The 12,333-nt window shown below is 44.5% G+C and overlaps 1 protein-coding gene across 1 annotated transcript in view; it reads left to right on the forward strand.

Annotated features, from left to right (window-relative positions):
* The window catches only part of TG (thyroglobulin), a 224,437-nt gene that overhangs the window by 175,451 nt on the left and 36,653 nt on the right, over positions 1 to 12,333 (forward strand). Inside the window, exons 43-44 of the mRNA XM_054985907.1 lie at positions 3,229 to 3,393; positions 6,155 to 6,322. Of these exons, the coding sequence (XP_054841882.1) occupies positions 3,229 to 3,393; positions 6,155 to 6,322 (333 nt within the window). The remainder of the gene's footprint in view (positions 1 to 3,228; positions 3,394 to 6,154; positions 6,323 to 12,333) is intronic.

Raw genomic sequence — 12,333 nt, forward strand, 5'->3', positions numbered from 1 at the left:
GAATGCTATATAATGCTTTATTTTCTGAATGCTATATAAACATCATTGATAAGGGAAGTCAAATTCTCAGAATACATTAACAACAACAACAGTAATAGTAGCAGTACTACTACTACTACTACTACTACTACTACTACTACTAATAATAATAATAATAATAATAATAATGACAACAACAACATTTGATTTATATACTGCCCTTCAGGACAACTTAATGCCATACTCAGTGGTTTACAAAGTGTGTTATTATCATCCTCACAGCAATCACCCTATGAGGTAGGTGGGCTGAGAGTGCTCTGAAAGAGCTGTGACTGACCCAAGGTCACCCAGCTGGCTTCAAGCAGAGGAGTGGGGAATCAAACTTGGCTCTCCAGATTAGAGTCCTGCTGCTCTTATCCACTACACCGAACTAGCTCTTGATTACTAATTTGCGACTTTTTCTCCTGTATTGGAGTAAGTTTAAACTGGACGAGCGAATTCAGTAGAAAATTGTACCCTGTGTATAATTGTGCTGATATGTTGCATGTCCTGCGCTCTGCAGGTTGGCCAGGTCTGGACTCATTGGGAGTAAGACCAGCTTGGAGCTGGAGCACAGAGCTTGTACTTAGTGGACCAGCTGATCCATCAGTGCAGCCTCTGGGAGCCTCAGCCTAAATAAGCTGGCTGTCAATCAGGCTCAGCTGCACTTGCTGGAAGATGTTGATGCTCTTGAGGTCGTTCTGTGCTCTGGCCAGAATCCTGCAGGGAAGCACCACTCTCAGCACTCTGCCCTGGATTTACAGGGAGGCATCAGATAGCCAGTCTGACACTTCGCCTCCATTGTGCCGCTTCAGCCTGGGCCTTCTGTCTTTGTGGTTCCTGTAGAGAGGCAGAGAGTCCTGGGTGGCTCCAGGCCCAGGTGCATGTCGTGCTTGGCCGAGGCTTAGTGGTTATCTTGGGGGCTGGTGGCAAGGGCTCACTTCTGGAAGGGTGCCCTCTGGTGCCCTCTGGCTCTGCTGGTCCGCAGGTGCCCCAGCAGCGTCAGGTCCTCCCTGACCCCTCTGGTCATTATTACTAGAAAAGCATTTCAAACAACTTGTAATGCACTATACATTTCACACTACTGTAATGCACTATACATAGGTCACCCATCTGAGTTAACTAGAAGGCTCCAATTGTTGCAAAACACTGCGGCGCGACTGCTATCAAGAGCAAGCAGGAGCATGAACATCACCCCCCCCCTTTCACTCCATTGGCTACCTATCAGTTACTGCGCTCAGTTCAAGGTATTGGTTATCACATACAAAGCTCTTCATGGCCTTGGTCCGGCATACTTACAGGACCGCTTCCCTCCCTTTGTTCCTCCATGGCAAATTCGCTCATTTGAACAAGGTCTCCTGCAGGTTCCACCCTGTGCATGGGCAAAATCAACAGCAGCCTGTATATGGGTTTTCTCTGTGATGCCCCCTACCCTGTGGAACAGCCTGTCTGTGAAGGTCAGAAGAGCCCCCATTCTCCTGGCTTTCCTCAAACGATGCAAAACCGAATTATTCAAAAAGGCTTTTGTATTGTAGAGAGGGGTCTCAGATGCTCTGCTAATGAGTTAGGGATCATCGACTTCACCACTATGTTGCCTTACGTACTACCTGTTGTCTTGAATATGTGCTCCTATGAGCTACCTGTGCTTCATGTTGCCTAATGTCAGCCCTAGAATTGCTTATGTTCTGTTTCAGCATTTCCTCAACTCTATATTGGATTGCTGCTAATGCTACATCTTTGTAAACTTGTGTTTATTTACCCCATGGCATTGTTTAAGAAATTGTCATTGATACTGACTGTACTACTGTGTAATCTGCCTTGTGTCTCAGTGAGAAAGGCAGACCATAAATGACATAAATAAACACTGAAAAGCAGAGTCGAAGCAAAATAAAATCAGATGAAGCAGCGATAAAAACAAAAGATTATCAGCCCATTTATTAAGAAACTTTATAAAATGGAAAAAATGTCAGGAGGGGAAGGAGAGAGGGCCCTATTAATTAGTCAATTGGAAAGTGAAGAAGCGAGTAAAACAAATTAATCACTAACAAACCCACAAATGAACAAAAAGCCTACTGAGCAAAGTAAACTTGAACCTGGTGCCAAAGATTCAACAGATCGCAACTGTACTGAATGGAGGGGAGGTCTGAGCTGTTATGCATTCTGCTTCTGGGATGCTGTAACAGAAGGATTATTAGTTTTATCTCAGACCTCTCTGTCTCTAAGAATGCAGTGTGCCTCTGATTTTTATTTAGGGGGAAAATGTCAGAAAATCAGAATTCTGGGAAAATACTAATTTAGGAACAGATGAGTATTAGGTGAGAGAAGTAAACCATCTAGTAAGTGCAGTTGAAGAGATTCTTTATTGCATTCTATTGGATTTTACAGTATTTTATGATTGCTCAGTTATCTTATGTTTTAATTGTAATTGAAATTATATCCTGTAGTAACCCGTCCTGAGCCTGCTTACAGGAAGGACAGGCTAAAAGTCCAATAAATGAAATTAAACGTACATAAGACGCCTTCGGCATGTGTTCGTCAAGTGTAGGGAGATGCAACGTTAGCCAGGAAGCATAGTTTAAAAAGATAGAGCTGGCGGTGATCACTCCTCAGAGGGTTTGTCAATTTCATCTCCACCTCCTCGAAGGCACTCTGTCAGTTTCACCTCTCCAGTCTCAAACTGTGTGGGATCGCAACCAAACGGCAGCGAGGAATGAAAATGAGCTGGAGCTGCTGTCCAGAGCCGGGCTTGGACTCGGAGATGTTATAATGGGCTGAAGTTTCCCTTCTGGCATTTCACTGCCCCTTCACACAGCTCCAGTGTATAGCAAAGCCTTTGCCCTGCTGCTGGCTCTGTCTTTTTAAACTACCCTTCCCAGCTAACATTGTATCTCCCGACACGAGTTGGGTCTCACGAATCAGATGTCTCATGTAGAGAGACTCTCAGAGAGTAGGCCATAATGTTATTGATAGACCAAGGGCCTGACACGGCATAGAGAAGCTTCATATACTCAGTGTTGGGCATAATTCTTAGCATTTTGGTGTTCCCCATGACTTGTTTCCAGTGCTAGCCTTCATTGCTTAATTCTTTTATCTTTTCAGCATTTTCATATCTAGTGTTTTTTAAAAAAGAAAACAAACGTGCATCAGGGAAAGACGTGGATCCACAGCTAACTTGGTCGGGCATCTGTTTTCTTTCTTTTCATTGTTCAGGGAGGCTCTGCTTTCTCTCCAGCCTCGACAATCAGCAAGGAGAAAGCGCGGGAGCAGGCTGCCGATTTGGCTGCTGAGTTTGGCTGCCCTTCAGACAACAGTGAAGAAAGTCTCTCCTGTCTCCGCCAGCTGCCTGCCAAAGCTCTCAATGATGCACAAACCAGGGTGGGCATAATTCCTGTTAAGACGGCATAATTCAAAAGTCTGTGAGCATGCGTAAGATTTGTGTGCATACTCGGGTGAGTGGGGGGTGTATACAATGAACTTCTTGACCTTCCTTTGACTGTGTAGCAATTGATCTGGAATTTGGAGCATCAGCACTGGCTCCTGGGAATGAAGCATGGTAAAAATACAGGAATGGGATCTTAACTCCATGTTCTGCCAACCGAAGATACCTCCACCAGTTGGACTTCCCTCTCCCATTTTACTCCCTTGCTGTCCCTGGGTGCCCACCAACTCCCGTGGGCATGACACAACAGGCTGCAGAACAGGGCTGCCATCTCTTCCATCTGAGGGACTTCAGCAGGGTGTAATGCCATAGAGTTCAACCTTTCCCTAGCAGCCATTTTCTGTGGAGAAACTAATCTTTGTAGGTCTGGAAAGCAGTTGTAATTTTGGGAGATCTCCAGGCCCTGCAGCTCTTTTGCAAATGGAGCCGTCTGGATTCCTGGGGGAAAGCCGTCTGTGTTCGTTGAGTGGACCGTCCCTGCCTGGAGATTGGCAACCCTATGAGGCAGGAAAGTTACTCTCTGATGTGGTCACGCAAGATAGGATCCATGCCATAATTAATTCTTATTTCCTCCTGTCCAAGCTTGGATTTCCCAAAGTCCTTTACAGTAATCAAGCAGTAAAAAGTAAAAATATAGTAAAACTCCAATCTAGTAGAATTGCTTTCATCTACTTTAAGAGGGGATTTAGCTTTAAGACAGAATTAGATTCCTGGAGGATAAGCTCCATCAATGGTTGCTAGCCATGGTGACTAAAGGGAAACCTCCCCATTCAGAGACAACGAACTTCCGTTTGGCTTTCATTTTTTTGGCGCGCTTTTCTGGGAATATGGAAAGTGCATTCCCAGAAAAGCATGCCGAAAAAATGGAAGCCAAATGACCTGCAGTCCTATGTATTGTCGAAGGCTTTCACGGCCGGAGAACGATGGTTGTTGTGGGTTTTCCGGGCTGTATTGCCGTGGTCTTGGCATTGTAGTTCCTGACGCTACACCTCTGAAGATGCCAGCCAACTGGGACACTGAGAGATCTCTGTCTTTTGGTGCTACACCTCTGAAGATGCCAGCCACAGCTGCTGGCGAAACGTCAGGAACTACAATGCCGAGACCACGGCAATACAGCCCAGAAAACCCACAACAACGACCTGCAGTCCTTTTGCAAATGGAGCCATCTAGATTCCTGGGGGAAAGCCGTCAGTGTTCATTGAGTGGGCCATCCCTTTAAGAGCATGTGGAAACAGCCAGAGAGAGAGAGAGACTAGAGTACTTTAGGAAGCCAAGTGAGAGAGAAAAAAAATAGGCATGTATTTTCACAGGCATTGTTCTAAAAAGTGGAACAGCTTTAAATGCTGGGAAACAGGGATATTTTTCAATGACAATTGTATATCATCACATCTACAGCCTCCTGCCAAGGCTCAAAACTAAAAAACATCCGTAAAAAAAATGAAATTTTGCTTGTTTCATTTTTTTAAAAGTTCCATTTACAAACTTGGTAAATTTGAAATTACATTTTAAATTTTAAACACAGTTGAAAATACATTTGATTTTCCATTAAAGTTTTACCTTTACAGTTTCTAGAGGACGGAACACTCTTCAGATAAGTAAGAGAACGTCTGCAGTAGCACCCTTTCGGACCAAGCTTAGACTTGTCCTTCACACACAAAAAGAACAAAATATTTTCCAGGCCTGAGCAGTCCGGGAGTGATTCCGCACCCGTTGGAAAATGCACTTCCAAACCTCTTTATAGATCATTTGGAATGGATTTTTTCATGTGCGGAACAAAAAATCCACCTCAAACGATTGATAAAGTTCATTGAAAGTGCATTATCCAACCTGTGCAGAATCACTCCAGTAGAAGTGCTGGCATGTCTTTGAAGTTGACAAATGAGTCAGACAGCTGTAGACAATCAGAACATGGCTACAACCACGGCCACTGAAGTAGGGTGTAAAGCAGTCAACGAACTGGGAGGGGAGGAAGCACCACATCCTCTCCAGTGGTCCTCTGTTGGAGTTACAGTATCTAATCAAGGTAGAAAGTTGCTCCGGTCTAGGCTGATTCCAAAAATGCCACTGGTGAATGGTAGCAGTAAACAAATGTACGTCAATGCCATCCTCAATGGGTACCAAATGTGCTCGTCAACGGTGGATTTGGCCAGCACCATGTTAGCTGCCCTCTGTCCTCTTGGCTATACCCAAATGATGCTCGCTTGTGAATGACACAAGGCTCCCCTCCCTCTTGGTCACTGAACAGTCACAGGGTTGCCAAATTGCCCTGGCAACCAACGGGGTTGGGGGAGATGGTGGACAGTGGGAGGTAGATTTACCTATGTGTACACCAGCGATATAATGATATCCCTTCCCATAGTGACATCATCATGTTGCCAGCACACTGGAACCTCTCTGGTATTTGGGAAGAAACTCTATGGTTTTTGCTCAAATACCAGGGCTTCACCCAGCAACATGATGTCATCACTTCTGGGCATATAGGAAGTGACATTTTGTTGTGACCCTGCAGCCACTGGGTAAGTCCCATTTCTTTCCCTACTGCCAGAAAAGGATGTGGTCTGGGGATGGGGGATCTCCCACCCCTACGAGGGTGCTAGCAATCTTACACTGCTTCCTACTCCATCTCACTGGCCATTGTTGCATGAGTAGAAGCTCCATGCTTTTTCTTCCCACTACAACTACCTGTTTCTCTTTTAGCGACTTGCTGTAAGTGGACCCTTTCAGTACTGGAGCCCAGTGGTGGATGGTGTCTACCTTCAGGAACCTCTAACATCAGCCGTACAACGCTCTCGAGCCGTGAAGTTGGATCTGCTCATTGGAAGCTCTCAAGAAGATGGGCTGATCAGCCGAGCAAAGGCAGTTAAGGTACTTGTGGTTAAAACGAACAGTTATAGCTAGCTGTGGAGGCAAGCCAAAGGAGAGGAGAGAAGCTAGGCCATATACTAGTCAACCACAGGTACTTTCCCCATTCTTCTCTGACCCTCCCTCTCCTGCTTCACATTATTGGCTGATGCTTGTGTCATAGCACATGAGTAAGATGGACTAAATGTTACAGAGAACATCACCAAACTCCCATGGTTAATAGCAGCCATCCCTACACAAAGCATGATGGGTAGTTCTGACTTTGTGTGTTGTGTGCTGTCAAGTCACTTAGAGTTAGAATAAAACCATTTCCACTCCCAGTCTGTTGCAGTCGTTGCGATCCTGGATTGCATGTGACCTGTCCTTTTGGCAGTAAACTTCTGGGTCTTAGAGCAAGACGATGTCTTCTGTGCAAACACTCTGATCAAGGGGCCTGAAGCCTTGGAGGGAGCCAATGGGAGGGCAACTTGGAGAGAAGGAAACAGCAATTATGAAATTAGGGTTAACAGCCTCAGAGCGTGGCCCGGAGTTCTTCAAAAACTTACAACTGTTCTCGAAACTGTGTAGATCACTTCCCTTGTGGGAAATGGCAGCTTTGGAGGGTGGACTTTATGGTATCCATTCCCTAGACTCCACATTCCCCAAGAAATGCCCCCAAATTCCAAGAATTTCCCAAGCTGGAGTTGGCAACCTTACATAAAACAGATTAAACACTGATTCTTCTCCCTTCTGCGTGTCTCTTTACTATTGCCCTCTTTTTGAGTTGACTTGCCTGTTCTAGAAAGGCTACGAGGATATCATTATAGTCGTGCATGTAATGAATAGTTTGGGTCTTAGCCCGTACAGCCTATACAGATTTCTTTTTCAGGGAGGTAAGTTTAATGGAATCCATGCTGGGCCATTGATTCCAGAATCTACTTTTCGAAACATGGACAGCATAGCTTTGTGGTTTCAGGAGAACCATGCTTTTCAAATTAAGATAACCAGAGACGAAACGTCTGCAAATGTGCAAACGTCAGGAGCCAGACGGCTCTGAATTTCCCCTGAAAGAACATCAGTACTGTTTTTATTCTTGTGCCTTTTCATCAGTACATCCTGGTTTGATAAGGCCCTGTCTCCATTTTAGCTTTCTCTGTTAGGGGCTCCACATACTGACCTGCAGTTAATTATCACCCATTTTATGATTGTCTGCTTCTGTGACAGCAGACATGGAAGACTGTCTCTCACTTGCTCCGAACTGTCAAGGGTGAACCATTCTTTTAACTTCTTCTAGCCTCTCTCGTCTTCCAGTGACCTGCGAACAAAAGAGATCACAAATTACTCCAGCGCTGAGAGTTCATTTCTGCACAGAAAAGGCTTTGAAATTCTAAGCTATGTGATTACAGGATACAAGAGGACCGGTTCATTTCCACGCCAACTGCTTTCAGAAATTGCTGTTGCCCACACTTTTATTGTGCGCCATCTCACTTATTTTCTCTGGGTGCAGGAGAATATTAAAGAAGAACTGCCAGCAGGTCTTTCAGCCCAAGAGGGAGGGGGCAGTCTCCTGGTTTTGCACGTCAAATGATGGCTGCGCCTGTTACTGAAAGGGATGCTGGCGCCAATGTCATTTCCACCAGGCTTCAGGCCGACCGCCAACCACTTTTTTTTCTTTTTAAATTTTTATTTTATTAATAAGATTAAAAGCCCAGTAAAAAGGGCACAGAAATAGAAGAAAAAGGTAAAGGAAAAGGAATACAAAGAGAGAAAAAGAACAAAAATTGAAAATAACAAAGACGAATAATACACGTTCATTTTCCATTTCTCTACAACACCTATCATGTTTTAACAAACATTATACTTTTAGTTTTAATATCTCCAAAATTTACCTTTTCAATACCATCCCCTTCTATTTATTTTTCCCAAATTGATCTTCTTAGAAATCAAAACCACAGATCATCAGTTCCTTTTTCCTTGTCTCATGCAGAAAGTCGATAAGGGGTTTCCAGTTAACCATAAAAGACCACCAACCACTTTTGAAATAAGTACTACATATACATTTATCAGTGCACTTCTTACCTTAATTGAAAAAAAGATTAAAAGTGCAAAATGTCTGGGTCTGGGATTATCTGTGTGTGAGATCGAGAGTCGGTGTGGTATGGTGGTCAGATGTCAGACTAGGACCTGGGAGAACTGGGTTTGAATCTTTATTCTGCAGAGAAACTCACCAGGGGATCTCAGGCCTATCACAGGCAGAGGAGAAGTGTGAGGGCTGAACTGGCATCTCACAATGTCAAGACATCATATCCCCCCATGTAACTGGAAATGACATCACTGCCATAGAATTTTAGAATTTTGAGTAAATTCCAGAGCATCTTGCGCTGCAGTGACATCACTTCTGGCCACATGGCTGGAAATGATGTCATCATGACACCATAAGATGCCGTTCCAGTGAATCCGCCCCCCTTGAGTCTTTTAGTTTCAAAAGTAAGGCAATCTCTCCTCATTCCTTGTCAAATGGTTTGCTGATAGAAGATAAGGGAATGCATCCTTTAAGTTGGGCAGTGTTCTCTTCAAAAACCACAAGCATCTTCACCCTCTGATCACATCTCTCCCATTATTATCAAAATGGGGAGGGAATGGAAGAATTCATGTAATGAGTTCCTTGCTTTGGTTTAACAATAGTCTATATGGTTCCATCCTTTTCTTTTTCCATCCCTTTTGTAATTCCTATGGATCTTTGGAAAAGCCATCACCGTTTCCCCCCTCTTCCCACTTTTACTTCCTGCACTGGATTGTGGAAATATTTTCAAGGTTTTCTGATGCAAACCAGATGCAATGCATTTAAAATTACTCATCCAACATAAGGAAGGCTGGTTTCTCACAAATGGTAGGTAACCTATAGTTGGGCTGTACCATTTCAGACTGCAGGTGAGGACTCCTATCATTTATATGATCTTCCATACCGAAAAAAGTCTACACAAAGAAAAATAGGTGGGGAAATGGGGCTCTAGATGAACTTTTCCCTGATATGCTGTGTGTAGGATTTTTTTTTAAAATAGAGGGAAATTCATGTTAGCCCCTATCCATAGTCTAATACTCCAAACACTGGTATCCTTGTCCCCCGCACCAAAGATCACCCACTATTTGTGGGACCTTGGTTAGCCAATGTCTTTATGGGTTCATGGGGCTAAATCATGAATGAAACTTGCAAGATAAATGAATTGAAACCAATTGTTTTCTGCCCCCAACCTGTATTGTGTAGACCAATGCAGTAAAGTTTCACATAGATATCTACTTAGGTCTGCCAACTCCAGACTAAGAAATTCTTGGAGATTTGGGGGTGGAGCCTGGGGAGGGAGGAATTTGGGGAAGATTTCTCCTAGACTCTATGATATACCATAGAGTCTACCCTCTGAAGCTGCCATATTCTTCAGGGAATTGATCTCTGTAGTCTGGAGATCTCTTGTAATTCCAGGAGACCTGGATGTTAGCAATCCTAGTGTGATAGATAGGCAAAGGTCCTTACCCTGTCTATCAGCCACCAATCCCTTGTGTGCCTGTTTGGGATGTGTGTGTATGAAGCTATCAGCCAATCAGGACCTGTGGAATGCGGGAGGAGCCAATTGGAAGTGGGGAGTGGAGAATAAAATCCATTAAACTGTCAGCTTGAGCCTCCAGAGGGCTAGACTCGGAGGTGGGAGGAATCCTTTCTCAGGAGACAGTTCATATCTCAGAACCTAGCTTGGGGAGAATATAAAAAGAGCCCTGCTGGATCAGACCAGCGGCTCACCCATTTCAGCATCTCATCTCTTACACTGGGCAATCGTTTACTCTGGAGGCCAATATCAGGGCACACAGGCCCAGGCCTTCCCCTGATATTGCCTTCTGGCACTGGTATTCAGAAGTTCACTGCCTCTGAATGGGGAGGTTCTCTTTAGTCCCCTCAGCTTGTAGCCACTGATAGACTTTTCCTCCATGAACCTGTCTAATCCCCTTTCAAAGCCTTCTGTGCTCATAGCTACATCCTCTAGCAGCAAATCCCACATTTTAATCACTGGTTGAGTAAAGATGTACTACTTCCTTTTGTCCATCCTGAATCTATGGCTCATCAGCTTTCTTGGATGCTCCCAATTTTTAGTATTTTGGAAGAGGGACAAAAAGTTCTCTCTGTCTACACTCTCTACCTTGTGCATAATTTTATAAATGTCTATCATGCCCACCACCCCTCACCTTAATCATCTCTCTTTTTTAAAGTCGAAAAGTCCTGGACTTTTCAGCCTTTTCTTACCCCCCACCCCCAATCATCTTGGTTGCTCTGTTCTGTACATTTTCCAGCTCTACAATGTCCTTTTTGAAATATGGTGACCACAACTGCACACAGTATTCTAAATGAGGTCACACCATAGTTCTCTACAGGGGCATTTTAATATTGGCTATTTTATTTTCAATTCTTTTCCTAATAGTCCCCAGCATAGAGCTTGCTTTTTCACTGCTTTGGCAGACTGGGTTGACAGTTTTATTTAGCTGTCCACTATAACCTCAAGGTCTCTGTCCATCTCAGTCTCAGCAAGTCTCAGGGACAAAGCAGGCTAATCTAGTGAATGTTTTAGGAGACAGGGTTTGACCCTCCAGCGGGTAAGGTTAAAGAAATCCTTTCTCAGGAGACCAGGGCCGTTTCCAGACGGCTTACCTGCAGCCGCTCCATGCCGCAACGTCGTGGATCGTGCCGGGGAAAACACGAAATATCGCGTTTTCTCGCGCGAGTTTTGTGCGACGTCGTGCAAAACTCGCGCGAGAAAACGCGATATTTCGCGTTTTCCCCAGCACGATCCGCGACGTTGCGGCATGGAGCGGCTGCAGGTAAGCCGTCTGGAAACGGCCTTTATATGTCTCAGAGCCTAGGTTTTGGGGAAAGCAGGCTAAAGATTTGGAATTTCAGAAGGAGCACACACTTACACAGTGGGATTCCTGGAGTTGTGGAAAGGCCAAAAATTCACCTCCAGAATTTGAAAGACTAGCTGATAACTGATGGTTGTTGTGGGTTTTCCGGGCTGTATTGCCGTGGTCTTGGCATTGCAGTTCCTGACGTTTCGCCAGCAGCTGTGGCTGGCATCTTCAGAGGTGTAGCACCAAAAGACAGAGATCTCTCAGTGTCACAGTGTGGAAAAGATGTTGGCAGGTCATTTGTATCTACTCAGGAGGGGTGGGGTTGAGCTGAGTCATCCTGTACGAGTTTCCCAGGGTGTGGAGTGCTAATGGCGGGAGGCTTCACTGTATCCTGAGGAGGTTCTTTTGCATATGGATTGGTACTTGATGTGCTAATCTTCTCTGCAGGGCTATTGTCGGGTGTGGAGTGTTTTGTTAGCCTGGTGTTTTTCAGAACTGGAAACCATGCTCGGTTCATTCTTAAGGTTTCTTCTTTCCTGTTGAAGTTTTGCTTATGCTTGTGAATTTCAATGGCTTCCCTGTGCAGTCTGACAAAGTAGTTTGAAGTGTTGTCCAGTATTTTGGTGTCCTGGAATAAGATACTGTGCCCTGTTTGAGTTAGGCTATGTTCAGCCACTGCTGATTTTTCAGGTTGTCCAAGTCTGCAGTGTCTTTCATGTTCTTTTATTCTTGTCTGGATGCTACGCTTTGTGGTCCCGATGTAAACTTGTCCACAGCTGCAGGGTATACGGTATACTCCTGCAGAGGTTAGGGGGTCTCTACTGTCTTTTGCTGATCGTAGCATCTGTTGTATTTTTCGGGTGGGTCTGAATACTGCTTGAAGGTTATGCTTTTTCATAAGCTTTCCCATCTGATCAGTAATTCCTTTGATATATGGCAAAAACACTTTTCCTGTGGGAGACTGTTTTTCTTTGGTTGTTTGATTCATCCTGGGTTTGATTGCTCTTCGGATTTCATTTCTGGAGTAGCCATTTGCCTGAAGTGCGTGGTTTAGATGATTAATTTCCTCATTGAGAAAGTGCGGCTCACATATCCGTCTTGCACGATCCACTAATGTTTTCATTATGCCTCTTTTCTGTCGGGGA

This window comes from Eublepharis macularius, chromosome 7, assembly GCF_028583425.1.
Source record: "Eublepharis macularius isolate TG4126 chromosome 7, MPM_Emac_v1.0, whole genome shotgun sequence".
Lineage (NCBI taxonomy): Eukaryota > Metazoa > Chordata > Lepidosauria > Squamata > Eublepharidae > Eublepharis > Eublepharis macularius.